The sequence below is a fragment of the Euprymna scolopes genome, chromosome 18 (assembly GCF_053919585.1).
Source record: "Euprymna scolopes isolate OS-2025 chromosome 18, ASM5391958v1, whole genome shotgun sequence".
In the NCBI taxonomy this organism is placed as follows: domain Eukaryota; kingdom Metazoa; phylum Mollusca; class Cephalopoda; order Sepiida; family Sepiolidae; genus Euprymna; species Euprymna scolopes.
Genome location: NC_136499.1, coordinates 18,180,635 through 18,204,907, shown reverse-complemented (window position 1 = coordinate 18,204,907; position 24,273 = coordinate 18,180,635). Strand labels below are relative to the sequence as shown.

The following is a 24,273-nucleotide window of genomic DNA, read 5'->3' as shown; positions in this document are numbered from 1 at the left end:
AAGTTTCTTTAATTTAACTATTTTAAATATATCTTTATATATATATATTTTAAATATATTTTAAAAATATTTTCGGCATTTACCATTATTATTATTATTACTAATTATTAAAAAGAAAAAGGTATAAAAAGGGGGAATAATAAGAATATATATATATGTGAGTGTATGTTTTAATTTTTAATATATGTAGTTTTTAATAATTCAATTAATTTAAATAATTTAAAAAATCATTAAAAAAAAAAAAAAAAGAAGACGCCCACTAAGAAATTAAGGATTATCTGTTATTAGTTTTATAACGGAAGTGACCTTTATTATAACCGAGAGGTCACTTCCTGTCACCGGTGCAGAAAAAGAATGGCGTCGTCGTCTACAGATGCGGTGTTCCCTGTTGAAGGTCTTTTACCCAAGAAGGAAACAGGAGCGGCATCGTTTCTCACCAAGTATCCCGAATACGATGGAAGAGGAACCGTGATTGCAATTTTAGACACAGGTGTCGATCCTGGCGCTCCAGGTTTGCAGGTAAGGTTTACCATTTTTTTTCTTCCCTTTTTTTGAATAGCGTATCTGGAGTTCCTTCCATGTGCTGCTATGATGACGACAACCTTTCAGGCGACGACGATGGTGTTGATGTTGATGATGATGATTGGTATATAAAACCATAATAATAATAAATAAAATGTATTTTGATCATCTTATATAAGGTGATAGTATTCATTGCTTGCATTTTTTTTCTCGTCTAAAATCGATCTTTAAAAAGATCAGGGCCATTTAGTGTTTTGAACCGAAACGTAAACAGAGCACTGCTGCTTAACTAAAAACATCAAGTCCACCTTTATTTCTTTATAAAATTATAAAACAATTTTTTTTCTCGCGATTATTTGATTCAAATATTGAATTCATATTTTTTATGCTTACTATAATTAAAAAAAAAAAATGGAGCAGTGAAAAAAAAAAACGATTTTTAAAAATCTCTTCAACATTTAATTGCAAAAAAGCAAAAAAAAAAAAAAAAGGAAGTAAATCTGCCAGAATGCATTTCCGTTTCTTCGTAAACAAGTCGATACTTGTGTGCAGAACTGCAGAATACGAACAATGCTGTTTTTCATATAGGATTGTCAAATTTTAATTTTTACGGTATATTTTGTTTATTAAATAGTTCGGTGAAAGTACAGAATAGTTTTAAAAGTTCCATTGTTAAAAATAGTTTTCCAAATAATGTTATTTCAGCACGGTCCGTATTCTGCGCAAGTATCAACAAGTTTGTTTGTTTTGTTTTTACAAAGACATCACCACTTATCAAGGCCCAGAGGCCTCTCGAGGATAAGGGTTAAAGAGTGTACAGTAGACAATTGGACAATAAAGTAATCGTTAGTAATGGAAATTCGGTAAATTTGTTAACTTATATGAAACGGCTCATCGAAAACTTGTTTACGTTAGACTTGAAGACAACCATATTGTAGTCAGCTGGAAAGCAGGAAAACGGAAGACAATTCCATAGGCGTGCGCGTGCACTGCAGTTAGTTCTAAGAAAGAAGCTTTGTTCATGGAATTTACGTTATAAAACAAATTTTTATCCATGCTCACTTGTTAATAGTAAAAAGAAAAAAAATTGATTACTTCAGGATTATCTGAAATTTTAAAGGAATTCGTGAGCCTTAAACCATCGAATGGAAATTAAATTAATCTGGCTTTAAAATTCTTAGCAAAGCTTTATTTATTAAAAGATGGAAAGTTTTTAAGAATTATTTACATCCAATTATTAAACGATGCTGTAATAATGAAATTTAACTTGGAAAACACTATTTAAAATCATAATTTAGTAATTAAAACAAAGGCCGGTACTCCGTGCTGAAATAATAACGTTAATTATTTAAAAAGCCATTCTTAACATGGGGAGGATGTTTTGTACCTATTCTGTACAATTGAATAAAAAATATATCATAAAACTTTAATTAAACGTGGAAATACGATTTAAAAAAATAGCGCGGATGATCACTCTCTGATTTAGCACCCAAAGGCCATTTTTTTTTTTTTTTTTTTTTTTTTTTTTTTTAGTAGCAAGGAGTAAAAGCAAACAAAAAAAAACTAACAAGATACCTAGGCAACGCCAAACAGTACACATTTCCAAAGGGGTGATTTTTTTTTTTTTTTTTTTTTTGGTAGAGGGTAGTAAGTTCATAATAGTCCTTGAGATGGGCGTTCCGTTACTTTGCAATATGGAATAGTATTTAAAAAAAAAAAAAAAAAAAAAGGATCAATCGTGTATTCTAAACCCTAAATGAAACGATCCCCCTTTTTATGAACTTTCTGTGATGATTTTCAATTGGATTCAGAAATTAAACATTGGATTAAATTTATTAATGTTATTGTTACTACTTCTAGTAGTAGTAGTTGAATAGCGCGTTTGTATTTTTTTTAATTTTTTTTTTTTTTTTTTTTTGGTACATTTGGTTTTAGATGTTTGTTTATTTTGTTTCAGAATTTCTTCGATGGATATTGATAATTTCTATTATTTTCGGTTACTATTCTCCTTTTGAGTGTTATCTTTACAACGTTTTGGCCGATGTAATCTCCCTCCTTCTTTAGATGTCGTTAAACTTTGGAGCAATGGAGCAGGAGCATCTACGTCATAATTGAACCATGATCGAGTAAAAGTGTTGGTGATGGTGCTTATCCAGAATTACACTTACTAAAAAAAAAAAAAAAAATACAGATAAATCTTTAATGTACGTACTCGTCGCGGAACGAAAATATCATAAATTGATGAATCAAGTCTTTTTTTTTTTTTTTTTTTTTTTTTTTACTGAAAAAAATCCAAATTTACGATTTTTAGCGATTTTACTACTAAACTGTATCGAACACAAAGCTGATTTTGACCTCGACACTTCGAATTGAGTTGTCTCTCCCTTATTTATTTCATCCGATTTCACCATGGCTGACGGAAACAGTACGTACGAGTCGTACGACTCTCTTAGTCGTAAATTTTGATTTTCATGAATTAAAAATAAACTATTTGATCAAATTAGGTGATTTTTGGAATTTGCCATCTTCGTTCTGTAATGAGTACATACATCATACAAACTTTTCTGTATTTTCTTTACTTTTAATTGCCGCCATAAATGCAATTCAAAGTTTTAATTTGTTACTTTTAGTTATCTTCTACAATAAGGATTGAACCGTCACCGAAAGAGTCACTTAAAAGTTGGAACCATATCATACCATATGTCCATGTTGAACAATTCTTGTCCATGGATTTTCTTCTGATGTGTTGTTTTATTACATTAACTTTTTGACTCGATTATTTACACTTATATCAGTTGATGAAATAAAAGGCTGAGTTTATAGATTTGTATACATTCCCGATTTCGACCATTAGGTTTCCAAGTTTGAAAAGATGGAGGTTAAATGTTACATCGGCCAAAACGTTGTGAATTAAATATTAAAACCCAGACGAGAATAATAATCAGAGGAATCCAAATGTTTATTTTGTTCATTACAATTGGTTGCATATTTGTTTTTAAACGCATAAACGTCACAATTGCAATGGATTGCATGTGTCATTATTGAAAATTGTTCCCATATGTTTTGATTTCGGACGGAATTCCGATATTCCGTTATTTTATTTTTATTTTAATGGAAACACAAACGATTGGGATATGATCTGGATATATATATATAATATATATATATATATATATATATAATGTGTGTGTGTGTGATGTTTTTTGTTTTTGTGATACTTTTTGAATGAATTCAATTATTTATACGAAGTGCATGTTTACCTACATGCGAGTTGGGAATAATTTTCCCTTTAACCAATTTGGTACCCCCCAAATGGGGAGCGGCGGCATATATATATTGTTAAAATATAATTTATATATATTTCCAAGATAGTCGAGAGATCGATTTTATATATATATATATATATATATATATATATATATATATATATATATATATATATATATTAATATGTGGTTTTAAGCGAAAACAACAGTATTTACTTGTCATGCCAGATTTTGGACATTGGACAAGAAACACTCAGAAAAAAACAATGAATAAGTGGAAAAACCCTTGTAAGTCGCAGATATGGGAATGGACGATATATGCAAATAAAAATGTTTGTAATATGCAAATAAATAAATAAAAAATATCCAAATTCTCTAAAACAGAGTCGATATTTAATTAAAATCTTTATAAATATTTTTTCCTTTATCATAAATGCGATCTAATTTTGAAATTAGAAATCGAATGATCGTTATATAGAATAGCGTCTGTGTGTGTGGGGGGGGGACGCTGAAAACGTATACAACCGAAATATTTTTCTCTAATTTTCAATGGAATTTAAAATCATTTCATTTTCTGGATTTATTTTCTTTTTTTTCTTCCTTTCCTTTTAAATGAATTTCGGTCATTTTTAACAAAAGCTAACAAATACTTTTCTTTTACTGCTTCCAATAAGTATCGAAAATCCAAACAATTTTATTCAAAATTAAAGTCAACTTTTTATCAAAGTTAGCACTTTCATAGAATCTAACATCACAACTGCATTTTAGAAGTTTTATCACCGCAAAGGCAGAAAGGCCCAACCTGCAAAATCAACAGTAGATTCTTTTATAAGATAGGAACGAGTCAAAATGAATGTTTCTTTTTAGAGCACGATTGAACCATGATACTTTACTTTTGTATGTGTAACTTTAAATCGAGTGACTATGTAAAAATAATTTCATAAAATTAACAGTTGGCTCTTTGATAAGACAGGGGCGCGTTCGAAATGAATGTTTCTATTTAGAGCACAATTGGACCATGATAGTTGACTTTTGTATTTTAAAGTTTAAGTGAAGGGTCGGGGTCCCAATTAGAGCAGACAATCGCTCGATTTTATTTAAAAATGAGCAATTTCACTGATTTTGATGACAATAAAAGCATGGGAGAGTGGGACATATGTTGATCCTCATTCAATCTCTGCTCGTATATATATATATATATATATATATATATATATATATATATATATATTATACTTTGTGTATACCAATCATTTTGGTTTAGAAGCTCAATGTTTGTTAAATATAACTACAGAGCATATATAAAATAATAACATAGCTATATCCTTAATTCAAATTTTTCTTTTTCTTACCAAACAGTTTTTCAGCACGTGAAAATTTTCTTACAAATCTGTTTCATTACGCAGAAAAAAATCAATTTTTATTATGTCGATATTTAATCTAAATGAACATGTTTCCAACATATTATGCATTTTTTCTTTCTAAACAAAAATTTGTTTTCTGATAGGTATATACATAAAAAGATTCGATATTGACATAATTGATTGTTTCTGCATAACGAAACGGATCTGTAAAAATTTTACCAAAATTTGAATGTGTTGAAAGAACTGTTTGGTAAGAAAAATAAATAATTGGAATTCGGAATGTAGCTATGTTATTATTTTATATATATTAGGTATGGGCAAAAATGGGCAGGCAAAAATAAGGGGACCTAGTTTTGAAAGCCAATTTATCATAATTTTTTTTGTAGGTTTCCGACTACTTTTGATTGTATTTGAAAAATTAGAGACTAAAGTTAATTTCTTAAAGGAAAAAAATATTTGTACACGTGAAAAAAAAAAGTTATGAAACATGTTTTCACGGCGAGCTAACCAATTCAGCTAAATTTTGAAGTTAAATAAATTCATTATCCTTTAAAAGATAAATATTAGTTTTCTGGGTCTATTTCAAAGATAATTAGTAAAGTCAAGTTCTAAGATATTTAATTAAATAAATAAAAAAAAACACCTTGTTTGTGCAAAAATAACTTAATTAGCCATCAAAAAGCAAATAATTTACCGTTCGCCAAAAACGCAACGAACTAAAATTTTGTAAACAGGATTAAAAAGAGGCCCAAAATTTCAACCAATCGAAACGCTGTTTCAAAATGAAGTCATGATAGTAAAAGGAGGTAGGGGTGTCAGATTTCTCACACACACCCAGACGTGCATCCATACATTCCTATTCTGAACGTTTGTGTCAATTCTTATCATTTTTTGATTTAATTATTTTTTATGTTCCTGTTTTTAATTATTTTTTTTTTTTTAATTATTGTTCGAGATTATATAAAAAATTATGTTACGCCGAAAGTTTCACATTCTTGCGAGCAAGGAAATTATTAAAATTTTGCATATAAAAATTATGTGAAATCTGTAATTTAAAAAAAAGTAGAAATATTTCTGCTATTATAATTTTTTTTGTGTGAAAATATTAAATAAACAATCCCTAATTCAATGGTAATATCGGTAGTTTGAGAAATTCATTTTTCTTCGAGTTATATCGAATTCATTAATACGGACTTTAGAGGCTTTTTTCGTAATGTTCCTGTAAAAATTTTTTTTTTTTTTGTTACAAATTACGATGCTTTATTTATATAGAAAAAGCAAAAATAAAATTTTTATTTACTACTGAAAACCATAACTTTAGTAAAAGTATTTTTTGTTTAAACAAAATAATACATTTCTACTAAGCTTTAAATAAAAAATAATTAGTTCATTATATTCCGCGATCATTATTTGATAAATACTGAAAATTTCATGAACATTGATTAATTTCCTGATTTTTGGTGAATTTTTAAGTAAAGAGAGGGGTCAAAATGTTTACATGTTGAGCATCGGCATTCATTTTGCCTGAACCTAATATATATATGTGTGTGTGTGTGTAACTTATTAGGCATGTGCAAAATGAATGGCCGATCCCCGAAATGTATAAACATTTTCGCCCCTCCCTTCACTTAAAAATTCACTAAAATTCAGAAAATCAACCAAATTTAATGAAATTTTCAGTATTTATTAATTAACGATCACGGAATATAATGAACCCATTATTTATTTATTTTTTTTTTTTAATCTTGGTGAAAATGTATTCTATGTAAACGAATAACATATTTACTAAAGTTATAGTTTTATGTACTAAAAAATATGGATTTATTTTTATTTTTATGACAATAAAGCATCATAGATCTTAACAATTAAAAAAAAAAAAAAAATTCATAAATATTACGCAAAAAGCCCCTAAAGTCAATGTTAATGAAATTAATATAATTTGAAACAAAGTAAAATTTCTCTGACAATATTATCGTAGAATTAAGCATTGTTTTATCAATATTTTAACAAAAATAATGTAATTCCAAAAAATATTTCATGTGTTTTAATAAGTTTTCAGAGAAATTTTAAATGCAGTATAATATTTTCCTTGTACATATGAATGTGTAAACATCAGTGTAAGAATTTTTTTTTTTTTTATAATCTTGAAAATAAAAAACAATTCCCGGGTCACTAAGAAAAACATAATTTAATCATGATATGATTTCTACTAACGATTAATTTGAAGTATGGGTGGAGAGAACGGCAAAACAAAATAAAATGTAAGTTTATAAATTTCATTAGTAAATAATCATTTTCTATCAAATTTGAATTTTATTTAATCATTAGCATTAGCAGTCCAGCATTACCCGGTCGTAAAAGACACATAAATATTATATTTTAATTAATACAGAATTCTTATTTATTATAAACAGAAATACCATAGGTATTAAATGTAACGTAAAATTCATAAAAAAAAAAAATTAAAAAAAATGGAAAGAAACTGAGACATGTGCATTTGGGTGTTATGTTTTGTTTTTTTCTAAACAGTTCACTTGTTGTAAGTATAAAAAAATATAAAAAAATAAGAGCTGAAATCGAAACCAAAACCCTAAGTCAAGTACAATAACCATTAGGTCAGCTTGATACTATCTTTAAAAGGTGTTTTCAAACCTACTTATTAACAAAGAAGTTGTCATGTGAACGATTTACGCATGCACATTCGTGAAATAGTTGACAAACGGATAAAAATCCAATTACCTTTACATACCAATTTTTCAATTTTAACTCCTTAGTAGCTTTTTTTAAAGTTTTCTCTATGTCTGAATACCCTATATATCAAATTTCAAGTCTGTAGATAAAAAATTCGTTCAGTATATAGGATGAGAGTTGTTCACACACAAGTTCTCATTTTTATAGTTATATAGGTAGATTAATAAAGAATTGCTTTAGCTTATTTTTGAATGAATAATAAAATTTCTGACTAAATCGAGTAATGTAATTGCTAAAATTGATTTATTTTTTACAAACGTTTTATTTTAAAGCCTAAAGCAAATTATTGGTAAAAAAAAAACATCAATGAATTTAGAGTATTATTGAATAAAAAAAAACTTATAACAAGTTAAATATGAAACTTTTTTAGATGAAAATAAATTCTTGTGTACATACAAAAATATTTTAATTAAATAAGCATTTCATGTTTAAAACAAAATTAAAATAATTCAATGAAATTATTACACCTCCTGTGATCCATACTTTTGTGAAAATCAGTGCTTACGTTTAAATGACAATTTCTTTATACTGTAAATCAATTGGAGGAGGGCATGTTATGTAATTTTTAGTTTATGTACATGATTTTTAAATTCAGTATCTTAAAATTTAAATTTACTAATTATCATTTAAATAATTTCAGAAAACTGATAATTATTTTTTCCAGAAATTGTTAAAGTTGATTTATTCGGATTTGAAATCCGAACAAATTTTTTTTTCCAACATTCTTCACTGTAATTTTTTTTTTTTTTTTTTTTTTTTTTTGTAACATAAATATACAATTTTTTCCTTTTACAGATTAACTGTGTTCTGTTATTTTTCAATCTCTATCAAAATTTAGATATGAACTAAAAATAAACATAATTATGATAAGCCTCTTTTAAGAAGCATAGGTATATATTTTTTTAATATTTTAGCCCGTACCTATAAATTATTAAATAAGATTTTAAAAGTTAAATTCGATCCTTATTGTTTCATCATTAAATTCTTAATTGAACCAAATTCTTATAAAAGTATCAAAATGTTTGACTTTATATATAAGATGTTTGAATTTATATATAAAATTGTCAATCTTTTAATTAAATGAGATGCTATGAATTTTAAAGCCAATTTAAATGACTTTCTATTTGATAATTTAAATGACTCCAATTTTTTTTTGTTTCAAAATAGTTCAAAACCATTTTTTTTAAACTTCTTTAATGAAAAAGGTTCATTTGTTTTCAAAGAAACTGAAATGTATTTTGGTAGATTTAATTTTGTCATGAAATTATTTTAATAGGATTTCAAAACGTTTATTTTGATTTCCATAATCGATCTATTAATAGTAAATAAAAATTGTTAAAAAATTTGTAATCCACATAGACATGAAACACATACACACAAGTGGTCACACAAACTTATTAATGAAAAAAAAAACGAAATTGGTAAAATAAATAAATAAAATAAAACTACTTAGGGCATCTATAGCAAAAATAAAAAATAGGTCAGTTAGTTTTTTTTTTTTATATCAGCATTCAATCTTTCTTTTGCTAGGTATGTTAGGATTTTGGCCTGAATTTGTGTTTCTTTACAAAATCTATAGCTCTTATAATAATGTGAATATGCTTTGTCATTTTGTGTCTCTCCCCCTTTTTTAATTGCAGAACTATATTTTCATAGTTTTAAAAATGTCTTTTTTGTTCACACCTGCAAGAAATGAAAAATTCTCAATAAAAATTAAATACTGTTAGAAATACATCAAATAAATACTACCAATCATACAAAAATGTAATGTTTTAATAGTATTTTGTTTAATTTTCAATTTTTGAACAATTATCTAGACTATACTTTGGCTCTAATAAGACCATCATTTTTTTTTTTTTTTTCTTTTTTTTTTTTTTCTGTTCTAACATGACAGGCTTTACAATACTTTTATTTTTGAGTAAAACAACACTTTAAAATAAATTAACACACAAAAGCTGATCCGGGTAGGTAGAAGAGTAACTTATAGGTATGTGCAATTTAATGGTGAAAACTGATAGGACCCATTGTTTTTTTTTTGTTTTTTTTTTGTTTTTTTTTAAGTTTCCGATTACTTTGTGATTGTATTTGAAAGATGAAAGCATAAAGTTAATCATTAAAAGGAAACCATGAATTATTACACATGAAGAAAAAAAAGTTATAATGAAAAATGTTTTTACAACAGATATGAAAACTCTGAAATTCAGCTAAATTTAAGTTAAATCCCTTAAAAGATAAATATTAGTTCCCTGGAACAATTTCCCAGATAATTGATAAAGTCTTAAAATACTGCTGAAAAAAAAATGCTTGCTTATTTCCAAAAAGCAAGTATAGTAACAGAAATCAAATTTTGCTGGATCAAAACAAACAAAAAGGTGATATGCAGAATTTCTATGCAAGCCCAAAATGTCAAAAATTCAATTTTATTTCTTAATTTATGGAGAAATTGAGACATTATTATGCCTTCATTTCTGTATTTTGGGAAATTATAAAAAATATTAATTTAGGTAATCCTATTTTGTTGTAATAAAAAGGAAGTTCTTGTTTGATTAGAATATTTTTCAATCTGTACAATTCAGATTTTATAAAGATTGAATTTAACTTGATATTAGTTATAAGTTCAAGGGCATTTTTACCAATAGCTAACAGTATTATTGTTTAGAAATTCCAAAATTCAGTAATATTCTGAAAATATTAATGAAACTTGTTTATTAACGTTTTTCCTTAGAATTTGAAATATGTAAAATGTCTACAGTGTCTATTTTATTTATTTTTATGTTATGACTATTTTTTTAAAATTTGTCGTAATGATAAATTAATCCTTTTTGAATAAAGTGCATTTTAAGTGTGAAAAAAAATCAATTAGAATTACTGATTATGCTGACAATTTATTCATTAAAAATTGAAAAAAATAAACTAAAACACACCTGTTCCCAAGTTTGTGATATAAAAAACCTAGACACCTCAAAGGCATATGGACCTGATCTCATCCTGACTATACTATTAAAAAGTCCTCTGCTGAAATGGCCCTGATTCTCTCCAAAATCTACAACAAATGCCTTACTGAATCTTGGTTTCCTGACTGTTGAAAAATTGCTTATGTGGTGCCAGTTTTCAAGAATTCTGACAAAAGAACTGACCCACTAAATTATTGCTCCATTAGTTTCCTCCCTTTCTTCGCCAAAATTTTTGAATCCTTAATTAATCAAGCATTAGTCTGCCACCTCATAGGTACTAAACTTTTTTCCAACCAACAGCATGGATTTGGGAAAGCCCATTCTATTGCAGATATTTTAACTGTAATCTCTTAACGTATATACTACACACTGTATAATGCAGGGGAGGCTAGAGCAGTAACCCAAGACATATCTAAAGCCTCTGACAGGGTATGGCACGGTAGTCTTCTCATGAAAGTTAAATCATATGTTATTACTGGACAAATACTTAACATAATCAAATCTTTCTTAAATAAGAAAAAAATCCATGTTTTCAATGGTTGTATTTCAAAACAATATGACATAAATGTCGGTGTACTTCAGGGGTCAATCTTTGAACCTTTACTATTCCTCTCATTCATAAATAACCTCCCTAATAAAATTGTCTCTGAGGTGAGTATATTTGCTGATGACACCATGCACTATAACAGCTGCAAGAAGAAAACTAATGAACAAATATCTAAGAAAATGATTGAAACCTTGGAGGAAGACCCCCAGTTTATAGTGAAATCTCTACTATTATATAAAAGTCATGCTGTGTGCGTGTGTAAGTTTCTTCCTTATAGGTTCCAAAATGGTTGAGCCTATCTTGCAAATTTCACACAAAGATAATTTATGTCTAGCAGTGTTCTTGGATATGTTTTGTATAGAAATTCGTCTGATAAGTATTGAAAATCAAAAGAATCCAATCCTAAAAATAGTCTTTCTTTCTTATAGATAAAAAAATTTTTTACAGGGTAATATTTTAGTCTGCATTGGCAAGAGAGATAATAAAATTTTAAATAATTTCTTAGCAAAAAACAGATTTGGTGACATCTGGAAACATAGCTCAGTTGTAGAGCATTTGACTACAGATCAAATGATCCTGTGTTCAACCCAGGTGTACCTCAGCATTTTATTTTAATTTTTTTTCTTATTAATGAATTCAATTTATGATAAAAGAAGAGGTACCATTTAAAATTGTTGCAAATTATTTCTTTGCTTGCTTTTTTTAAAACTAGAAATTAATCAGAAGACTTTTCCAGGGCATTCATCGTTAAGCCCAAATATCAGCTGTCATGATATTGTAAATAAACAGACAAAATTTGGTGAACTACATTATCATTATTATTTATTTAATTATCTATTTTATTTTTTATTTTAATTTTTTTGCAAATTAGTCCACCGGGCAAGTTATTCCTTGTAATATATAATAATCAATAAAGGATTGATTCTATAATAATGCATATGCAATCTGCATAAATTAAAATATCATGTTTAAGCGTATTGTACGACCGAGCAACGTTGGGTGTCCAGCTAGTGGAGACAAACGCAATGTATAGCACAATTACGTTGACACACCAGTTCTCGCCAGATTACTGAAATTAAGCAACGTTGATGCTGGCCAGTACCAGATGGGTGTCCATTTGGGAAGGCAAAGTGCTGTATGTACCGTGAGGTAAAAATATCAGGTTGGGAAACTGCCACGATCTATCCTTCTCTCGAGGGTAGACAGGACTCTCTTAAGCCATGGTAAGCAACCCATCAAGTGATGGCGTCATTATAAAAAATACTCTTGATAGCCCTGGCGAAGCATCAAGTATTCAGCTACGGACAAGATTTGAATTACACTACAAACTCGTGTAGTGAGTCCAATCTCAGCTGCGGCCGCATGTTACGTTTTAGTGGAGACATAAATGGATCATAACATTCAATGCTGCGAAGATGAAACTTCTTTCCTTTAATAATAACAAGAAATCTTCTCGATCACTGATAGCGATGGCTAATGATATATACTATGTGAAAGCTTGTTGTTCAAATTTCTCGGCTTAATGTTTATAGGGAACATATATTGGAATAAATATATTGAGAGCTCTGCCAAGATTACTGCAAGGAATGTGAGCTTTCTCTACGTGCTGAAAGTATCCACCATTCGTTCATGCCTGGAGAATTTATGACCACATCTGGGCTGGTGCATCTGCTACTAGTCTCATTCCTAGACAGGGTTTAAAAAAAAAAAAAAGGGCCAACTTAATAGGTTCTACACTGTCAACAAAATTCCAACCTTTGTCTATTTGACGAAATGTTGCATACCTGTACCTATTTTACAAGTATTTTAATGGAAGGTGCTCCAACGAACTCTAAGCCCTTGTATCTTCCGCAATGTAAATACCCCCCCTAACTAATCCGACAAGCAGCAAAATCTCACCCCTTCACTTTCAGAGCTCTACATTGCGAGTGAAACAGTCGCATTTGCGAGTGTTTTTTCAAAGTGGCGACTAGAAATAGTGAAACACTTATCTTTTGGTGATTGTATTTCTTTCACTGATAATCTTCCATAGCGACTACTGAGTGAAAAATATCTTTGTTCGTTTTATAAAAAAAAAAGTTAAATTATTAAAAACAATGAAAGTTTAATAGAACAATATACATTTTTTTTTTTTTTTTTTTTTTTTTTTTTTCAAAGACTGTTAAAAATAGAATTTTTATACCTTCAAGTATCAACATAAATTTTGTTGTATACTTAGAATTACATTTATTAAAAAAAAAATTTAAAAAATATTTATGATGTACATACTCGTCACAGAACGAAAATGTCATATTCTAAAAATCATATGGGTTTGGCTAGTAACTTTTCTATTTGATTAGTAAACGAAAATCTTTAGTTGTCAAAGGTCAACTAAAGATAAATTTGTCCAAAGAACCCTGACTTTATATATCCTTAGATGCTGAAAAAACCTTCTTCTCTAATAGTTCTAACTACTAGACCTTGGAATTCCCTCCCGAGGTTCTGCTTCTCTGACTGTGCTGACCTGCAAACGTTCAAGTGTAATGTGAACCGACGTCTTGCTGCTCAACTCCCTACATAGTATCCCTGCAAATTTTGTCCCAAATAGTAACCCTTACATCCAAGTGGCACTGTGCCTTGTTTGGGGTGAAAATGCAAATCCTGTCTGTTTTGTTTTTTTAACAATATTGACCATTCATATTTCTCAAAATTAATCGTCATTAGAAATAACCCCATTTTTTAAATTATTTTTATCTTAATAGTTCTGGATCTCAATTTTTCCAATTTATTTATTTTTTTCAAGATTAAAAAAAAAATGTTTTACACTGTTTACACGTTCATGCATATAAGGAAGGTATTATAATATTATGTTTAAAATTTTCACGAGAATTGTTATTAAAATTACATGAAATATTTTTTGGTGAAAATATTGAATAAACAATGCTTAATTTGATGATAATATTGTTAGTGAGAGAAATTAATTTCTGGTTAAGTTATATTGATTTCATTAACATGAACTTTAAGAGTTTTTTATTATATTTTTTCTGAAATATATACTTTTTAATTAACATCTATGATGCTTCATTTTTATTAAAAAAAAAAAAAAAGTAAAAATAAATCCATGCGTTTTTTTTTTTTTTTTTTTGTTTTTTTAGTACTTAGAACTATAACTTTAGTGAAGGTGTTTTTCGTTGACACAAAATAATACATAGATTATAGATTTAAATTATAGATTTAAAAGAAATAATGTCTTTATTATATTCTGTGCTCGTTAATTAATAAATACTGAAAATTTCATTAAAATTGGTTGATTTCCTGAATTTTGGTGAATTGATAGGAAAAGCGAAAATGTTTATACATTTTGGGTATTGACCATTCATTTTGCATGTACCTAGCTTGTTTTTGGTAACATTTATTTATTGTGTATTTATTATTTTCACCCCTGCCTTTTTTTTTGCTATTGCAGTAAATGCCCCAAATATCTACAATGTTTTTCTTTTTCTATTTAAAAATGAAAAAGAAAAATCAGATATTAGAACTAAAAAATAACATTGAAAAAAACGTCTTTGTTCCTATTAATTTTAAAATATCGGTTTTTGCAGCCTATGAATTTTCACATGACTCCTTTTCAGTAATCATTCATAGGCAAAAAACAGGTGGTGTTTCTTGGAGTCACAACAAATCTCTCCTGATGTCCACTTCTTTTGATAACTGTTGCAAATCATTTTGCATTATCGCAACAGCTGTATACCAGTGATTCATAACTGACAACAGCCATTAATTATCTTTCTTGGAAATTTGAGTGATATTATAATTTGCCTCGAAATTCCAGTACTCTGTGCTATTCCAGTGGAAGTAAGGATAGGTCTCTCTCTCTCTCTCTCTCTCTCTCTCTCTCTCTCTCTCTCTCTCTCTCTCTCTCTCTTTCATGATCATTTTTCTTTGGAGAAGATGCATCAGATTATCAGGAGAGTGAGAGGGATTTTTTATTTTATTTGTAAATTGAACAAAATTCGGTTAGTTGTATGATTACTGTTTCAGCTTCATTTCCGTTTGCTATTTCATTCTTTAATTGATTCTTTTTTTTTTCTTTTTTTGCAGTATCTTTTGTTTATTAAATTGTTAGGTGAAAGTACAGAATAGATAAAGGAACCGCTGCCCTCCATATTAAGACGGGTTTTTCTAGATAATAGCGTTATTGTTTAGAAAAAAAAAAAAAAAAAAGAAACATTCTTAACATGAGGAGGAACAACCGGAAGTGAAGTTGAAACATTAATCGTAAAGATAACCCAAATTTCTTATGCTTGGTGATAAGAAAATGAAAGAGGTGCGTATATTGAAAACTATTGATAAACAAAAAACATGGATGTGATAAACAACCCTGGACAGTAGATCACGTTCAAAGGACAGTTGAAATTAGCATTTTTCAGAATTGAAAATGGCCACTTTTTACAAGTTTCATAGTCAGTTATTTTTCTATAGAAAATACATTTTTTTTTAGTTATATTAACATGTATAATTTATGCTTTTAATGTGAAACCAAGAAATCTATTTCATATTTTACTTAGCTATTTAAAGGACTGGATTATGAACTTGAGTTACTATTCTTCCTTAACTAGCCTCTTGCCTTGTTTATAAAGATAGCACCTATATATATATATATATATATATATATATTTAAAAGAGTGTAGCCATCAACAATTGTGGGTGTTTTTTAAAGGTTTTCATCATATTTTTATTTTAAAATATTTTTATAACGCGTTTCGAGCTTAGAGTGTGCTCTCTTCAGATATTTTCGTAAAAAGTTTTTCTTTAAAATGGGAGTTTGTGGATATGCCTCCGCTGATATTAAATATGTTTTTCATAGTGGTGCGATGCGTGTGTTCAGTGTTTAGACGTTCTGTCTCCAACTTTAAGTGTTTCACTGTGACCGGTCAAAGTTAGTTTCAAAGAGTGTTTTTTAGTCCATATGGTGAAGGTTTTTATGGCTTCTTTAGGGTTCTTTTTTAAAGACTTTCTTTCCCCATGTATAGCATACACTCACACACAATCCCATACGCATACATATATATTCATGTACATGTACACATGCACACGCACACAGGCACACATACATAGAAATATATGTAGGAGCATACATATATACACATATACATACCCACCTACACACTCACACACGCACTCGCATACATCCACCGCTAACAATTATTTTTATTTTTTTATTTTTTATTTTATATATATATATATATATATATACACTTTTTTTTTTTTTTTTTTTTTTTTTTTTTTCCCTACCAAAACACGCATGTATATATGCGCTTAATCATTCAGACATATGTACACGCACCCACACACACACACAAGTAAGATGGAGAATAATAGGTAGAAGATATATATACATACACGCACATACACACATATATGTACACACATATATGTATGTGCACATACACTCACAAACATCCACATACTATGTAGGCACATACACATACACACACACATGCACACACACAGACATATGCAGAGGCTCACACATACGCGTATATCCATATTCACACGAACACATTTACCCACTCATACATGTGCATACATATGTATATATACATACATACACACATACATACGGATGTGTATACACTCATCCACCCATATATATATATATATGGGCACATGCATTCACAATCCCACACACACATACATATTCATACATCCCACCTTATGTATATATTGGTTGGAGTTTCCTTTCCAATCCATGCACATATGCATACATGGATTCGGTCACCCAAACATAAGTGCACGTATATATACAAACAAGATGTAGCATAGATAACAGATGATATATAATTATACACACACGCATACACAATCATATGTGTACACCCACGTCTCCACACACAACACAAACAACCCTGAACTTTTCACAGAGATAACGAAAAACCTCGTCCTACTTAACCAAAACAGCAAACTAAACAATTTCCTTAAAACAACAAAAATAATAAAAAGCAAACGCCAACCCAAAAACCTAAAACGCATTCTTACCTCATCCAAACTCAATCAAGACGCAACAAAAGGAGTCACAAAATGCAACAAACAACGATGTGGAGTCTGCAACATAATATTAGAGGGAAACACATACACATTTGCGAACCCCATACAAACATTCAAAATTAAAAAAAACCTAGATTGCACCTCAAAAAACGTAATCTATGTAATAAAATGTCCAGCATGCGATAAATCCTACATAGGCGCTACAAAAAACCTTAGTAATAGAGTAGCCCTACACCGATCCAACATCAAAATCGCGGAAAATAGACACCTACATGTATCACAACATATACACGCATGCAGTGGAGGCAGATTCGAGATAATGCCCATCTTCCAAACTGACAACTACTTCTACTTGCTAACTCAAGAAAAAAATTTCATAACAAAGTTTAACCCCGCCTTAAACATCTCTCCATAATTATACACATAAATAGGCAAAATACACTTACACGCATGCATGCTTGGGTAGGTGTGCACCCTCACACACGAAACAACAAAAAAGCACAATAAGACACACGCACACTTTCGCGGGTGCGCGCGCCCATGCCCAGTACAGTACCATTTCTCTTAACTAAACAAACAACTAGAAATTAAACGTATGTATGTGTGTGTGCGCGCGTGTGTGCGTGTGTATATGTGTATGTGCATGGGTGTACACATATGATTGTGTATGCGTGTGTGTATAATTATATATCATCTGTTATCTATGCTACATCTTGTTTGTATATATACGTGCACTTATGTTTGGGTGACCGAATCCATGTATGCATATGTGCATGGATTGGAAAGGAAACTCCAACCAATATATACATAAGGTGGGATGTATGAATATGTATGTGTGTTTGGGATTCTGAATGCATGTGCCCATATATATATATATATATGGGTGGATGAGTGTATACACATCCGTATGTATGTGTGTATGTATGTATATATATACATATGTATGCACATGTATGAGTGGGTAAATGTGTTCGTGTGAATATGGATATACGCGTATGTGTGAGCCCCTGCATATGTCTGTGTGTATGTGTATGTGCCTACATAGTATGTGGATGTTTGTGAGTGTATGTGCACATACATATATGTGTGTACATATATGTGTGTATGTGCGTGTATGTGTGTGTATATATATCTTCTACCTATTATTCTCCATCTTACTTGTGTGTGTGTGTGGGTGCGTGTACATATGTCTGAATGATTAAGCGCATATATACATGCGTGTTTTGGTAGGGAAAAAAAAAAAGTGTATATATATATATATATATATATATATATAAAAAATAAAAATAATTGTTAGCGGTGGATGTATGCGAGTGCGTGTGTGAGTGTGTAGGTGGGTATGTATATGTGTATATATGTATGCTCCTACATATATTTCTATGTATGTACGCATGTGTGTGTGCCTGTGTGCATGTGTACATGTACATGAATATATATGTATGCGTATGGGATTGTGTGTGAGTGTATGCTATACATGGGGAAAGAAAGTCTTTAAAAAAGAACCCTAAAGAAGCCATAAAAACCTTCACCATATGGACTAAAAAACACTCTTTGAAACTAACTTTGACCGGTCACAGTGAAACACTTAAAGTTGGAGACAGAACGTCTAAACACTGAACACACGCATCGCACCACTATGAAAAACATATTTAATATCAGCGGAGGCATATCCACAAACTCCCATTTTAAAGAAAAACTTTTTACGAAAATATCTGAAGAGAGCACACTCTAAGCTCGAAACGCGTTATAAAAATATTTTAAAATAAAAATATGATGAAAACCTTTAAAAAAAACCCACAATTGTTGATGGCTACACTCTTTTAAATATACATTTTTTCTCTCGTTGGAACTACACAACCATCACTTTAAATATATACTAGCGGGGGTACCCGGCGTTGCCCGAGTGTTTGTTTCCGAGACGGGGGGGGGGGGGTTTAAAAAATGTTATGGTAGGTAAGTAGGAAGGATCAAACCCGGAGTCATGAGTAAAAGTAGGAAAATAAAGTGTGAAAAAAAACAAAAAAAAAACGTCTGCAACGTTAACAGTTCGGCCACCAAGAAAAGTCCATTCCAGTTGTTTAGGAAAAAAAAAAAAAAAAAAAAACGACTACGGTAGGTCGGTGCGAACGTGAAAATATAATGTGAATTGTCCAGCACGCTAACCACTACGCCACAGAGCTCTGCAGTTTAGTTTAGTGATTTTAAATAACTTCACATGAAAGAACTACGAAGCCAAACCGGTGTTCTCTTCTCAAGTGTTCCTTGTGAACGATCCCCAAACGGTATTAAGTGGTGGCAGGGGGAGGAGGAATTTATTAGAGAGAAAATATTTTACCACTTCCATTGATCTTAACTGATTTTGGCCGTGACTTCTCAGCAGGAAAAGTATAGAAATCTAAGATTATCGAGGAATTTGAGAAATAATAAGCCTATAACACACCTCAGATATTGTTCTGCCGTTTGTGCATATTATATTTGCATGAAATATCTTGATTTTTAATCCTATTAAGGTCAAAATCCGACGGGAAAAAATGAGTTAATTTTATTTATATAGAGATATATTATGCCATTTTCATTTTGGCATTTCCCATGTATAGAGATACTTGCTATAGCTTAGTCTTTTTGATGGTTTTTATTTTTGTAAAAAAAATTTTTTCAATTTTACTAAAATAAGTTTCCATTGCTGCAATGTTGCATACCTGTACCTGTGCCCCCCCCCCATGCATATAGACTCCCGACTAACTTGACAAGCAGTAAAATCTCACTGTTTCATTCTTAAGGTCCTTAGATGCTGGAATGCCTACTCTAATAGTTTCTTTACATGGACTGCTAGACTTTGGAATTCCCTCCTGGGTTCCTGCTTCCTTGACTGTACTAACATGCAGAAGTTTGAATGTAATGTAAACAGACATCTTGACGCTTAACTCCCCACACAGCCCCTACATTAAAAACCGACTTTGTGTCGAATTCTGCCCTCTTGGAAAGGAAAGTAAATAGGGACTTCTTAAGAGAATTACAAAGTCTAAAGAAGAAAAAAAGAGACGAGTCCTCTCTCTCTCTCTCTCTAAGACATTTTATTATTCCATAACATATCCTTCTGCATCGGAAATAGATTTTGAATTATTCCCCTTAATGGTCTGTTAAAATAAGGCAAAAAAAAAAAAAAAAATAAAGACACTCCAACTGAGAGATCTTTTTAAGATTCTAACTATTCTTTTAAGTACAATTGTATGTATTTCTCTTGTCTAGTGTTCTGACTTCCTTACTCCTCCCACACCTCTCATAATCCATCACAGACTTCTTGCCTTCTTTGAATCTCTTATACCACTCAAAAACTGATGTTCAATTCATACAAAGTGATCCAAAAGCAGACTGAAGTATCCCATACGTTTCTGTGACATATTTTTCAAGTTTAAAACAGAATCTTATTGCATATCATTCTTCTAAAGTGTCCACATGTCCAAATTGCATTTTTGAAATTCACCAGCTGTGATAATCAGGCTTTAGTAACATGTATTCCAATTCGTTTTAGCTGTTCATTTGAACCTGAAATCATAAAAATTGGTCATTCATCTCATAAGATGTATAGCAATAACATACTGAATTTTCAAGAGTCTATGACAATGTTAAATGCCTGTACAAAACAATCTGGAAACTTATTGTAATTTTAGATGAAGCAATGAGCCGCCTGCTGTGCTGGGAGTTAATCTTTTCTTTTCTGAAGTTTTTTTTCTTATTGGAGAAGTTTTTTTTTTTTTTATTGTCTGGCTCTAGTTAAGGTTTGGACTGCTTCTTTGCATGTTTCACTTGCCTATTCTTTCTTTTTTGCATTGCATTTGACAGAAATTATCTCTTCCTCATCTTGTATGAAACTTACTGGATGTCCTCACACGCTAACAACCTAATGAGTTTTTGATCTCAACATTTCTCACTTGCAAAGTCATGCAGTGTCTTGCTGGATTCATTGACAAAGATCTCATCTTCAGCCACATATTACCAGTGTTGTCAACAGAAATTTTCAAAACCTGCTAAGTCAGCATAAAAAATCTCCAGAAAAGTTCCAGATTTAACTTTTTATTTTTAAAATGTACAGAGAAATTTTCAAAAACCGCTAATTTAAAACAAAACAATCTCATAAGAAAAAATAAAAACAAAAAAAACACTATATTTTAACTTCGTACCAATATAAAAATATTATGAATATACAAAATATTCTGCGTTTTCTCTCTGTATAGTTTTGAGATTATATTGAACCGATTAGCTCCCAATAAGGCTGTCAAATCTTATCAACTAGTTTTATCTGTTTTTCGCAGATGGTTATATTTTGTTTTATAATAAAAAAAAAAAAAGTAATAATATCGGTGTTTATTAAAAATTAAATTGAAATATGTTACAAATTAAACATCGCAATGGCATATCTAAATATCGAATATTGTTATAGAAATTCTCGACAAACATCAGAAAAATTAATATTTGCAAAATAAAAATTAAAAAAGAAATCTGCAAAAGACAGACAACAAATTTATACATGAATTAATTGATAGATTTTAGAACCGTTCTGAGGAGGGAAATTGGGGACGGTAGTTAAAAATGGCACAAATATATAAATGGGAAAAATAGCTTAAAGCTTGCAAGTTTATAAAAATCTTGGAGAAAATATATAACTTGAAGCACTAAAAAGTTTGTCAAATTAAAAAAATAAATTATATTCACATTTAAAAGTAGACTAGCTGGATGCCCGGCATTGCCCAGTCATACAATACGCTTAAACATGATATTTCAATTTATGCAGATTGTGTATGCATTATTATAGAATCAATCCTCTATTGATTATTATATATTATGAGGAATAATTTGCCTGGTGGACTAATCTACAAAAAATATTTTAAAAAATAAAAAATACTGATAATGTTGTTTATTAAATTTCATCTGTGTTTGTTTACGTCAGCTGATATTTTGGCCTGACAATCTTAAAAATAATTAAGGATTTTAAAAAAATTGGGAGTAGCGGGATTTTCATCACATTAAAAAACTAACATTGTGTCTAACTTTGCCATCGTGGGAAGGTGAGTAAATATTGTAATGATATTTTATTTCTTGCGCGAGTTTAACAAATGTCTAAATTGATTATCACATCCAGTAGCAGGGGTTGGGGTAAATAGGGAATATTTTCCAAACCTGACTTTCAATAGACACTGTGTGTGAGCAGAACAAGAACTTTTAACCATTTTTGGTTCAGAAGTTATTTATTTTGTCTAAAAAACTATATGAAAAAAGTCATGTGTTACCATGCCAGCTACACACTTTTTTTTTTAATGGATTTTGGGGCACATGTGGAAAAATCCAAAAACGCTTAATATCTCTATATTTCTTGATTTTTTTTTTTTTTTTTTTTTTTTTTTTTTTTATAGCAATCTGATGCCGTTTTTGGATTTTTGTGGGTCAAAAAACTTACCTGGGTGAAATTTCAGGGCCATACAATCTTTCAATGAGAAAATATTCAAAGAAATGACATTAAAAAATTGTCGCTCGCATGTCACATCATGCAACTTATGCTAAAACAAAATGTTCTAAATCGGAAACTGTTCACTTTCAAAATCCCATATTTCTGGATGATTTAATACAGAATAACCTGGGGGAAGGGAGTCTCAATTCCTGAAAAATGTTAAAAAAAATTCTGTGACTACCACTAACTCTAAAGTTGGGGGCACAATTCGAACTTAGGGTTAGTGGTAGAATAAATGATTTGTTTACAACTTTTCATGAATTAAGTCCCACACCACATAAAGTGATCAGTTCCATTTGTTTTGTTATTCAATGTGTAAAAACCACTTTGAATAACATATTTTTAGCATGTTAAAAGTATACAGATTAGTAGATGATTAAATTCTACTGTGTTAGGTATAATTTTTTTTTTTGTTTTTTTTTTTTGCTCTTGTTTTTTTTTTTTTTTTTTATAAAACAATTTTTCGACTTAACTTTCCTACACATGAGTAAAATACTTATATTAAATTTAGGAGTGCTTGGATCCTATTTAAAACTGGAGGATGGACCCCCCCCCCCTCATAAAAAGTACTTAGAAAAATCGATTTTATAACGATTTTTAAGAATGATTAACAGAAAAAATGGTGAAACTAATAGTCAACAAATAGTTGTTACCAAAGGCAATAAATTTTATATTTTCTACCTACCTGGATAAGTTTTGTTCATGTTTTAATGTATTTTCAAGTGCTTCTATGGTTTTTTTTTTTTAATCTTAAATTGCAGATTTTCCAGAAAAAAAAAATTCTAGCCACCAGATCAAAATTTAACTCACTAGATTGCAAACAAAATCTCCAGATCTAGTAGGTATATTCACTAAATTGGCAAAACTGTTTACTATGGCATCAGATTATGCATTTTCTCTTTGACGTTTCCTCATAATTTAATCCTGACTCTTTCAATTCCTTAATGAGTCTTTTCTACTATACTTCTGTTAAAGCTGACAAAGTTTGAAATCTTATTTGTCCTTCCAACATGGGTTTCCAGAACTCCATGTCTTTTCCACAAACATGAAGGTTCAAAATTATTCTGTAAAATAAAACTATTGTCAGTGTTTTCATGAAAACAAAATTAAGAGCAAAAATGAAATAGATATAAAATTAATATGCTAGTATTATTTCGATCATTCAGACTACTGTCTCATCTTGAATGTTATTTTCACAATGTCTTGGCCAATATAATCTCAGACCTTCTTCAGGTGTATCTTGTTGAACTTTAGAATCTTTCTATCAAACTCAAATCTGCATGTAATTTTAAACAGAGTATTTTAATTCACAGAAATAGCATGTTCTTGTTCTGTC

The 24,273-nt window shown here is 29.8% G+C and overlaps 1 protein-coding gene across 2 annotated transcripts in view; it reads left to right on the top strand.

Moving 5' to 3' along the window:
- The first annotated feature begins 228 nt into the window (after nucleotides 1-228).
- The window catches only part of LOC145297510 (tripeptidyl-peptidase 2-like), a 191,048-nt gene continuing 167,003 nt past the window's right edge, over nucleotides 229-24,273 (top strand). The window contains exon 1 of one of the 2 annotated variants that reach the window (XM_080143409.1): nucleotides 229-519. In XM_080143409.1, the coding sequence (XP_079999535.1) occupies nucleotides 355-519 (165 nt within the window). In that variant the 5' untranslated portion in view covers nucleotides 229-354. The remainder of the gene's footprint in view (nucleotides 520-24,273) is intronic. The other variant, XM_080143410.1, reaches the window with a different exon arrangement.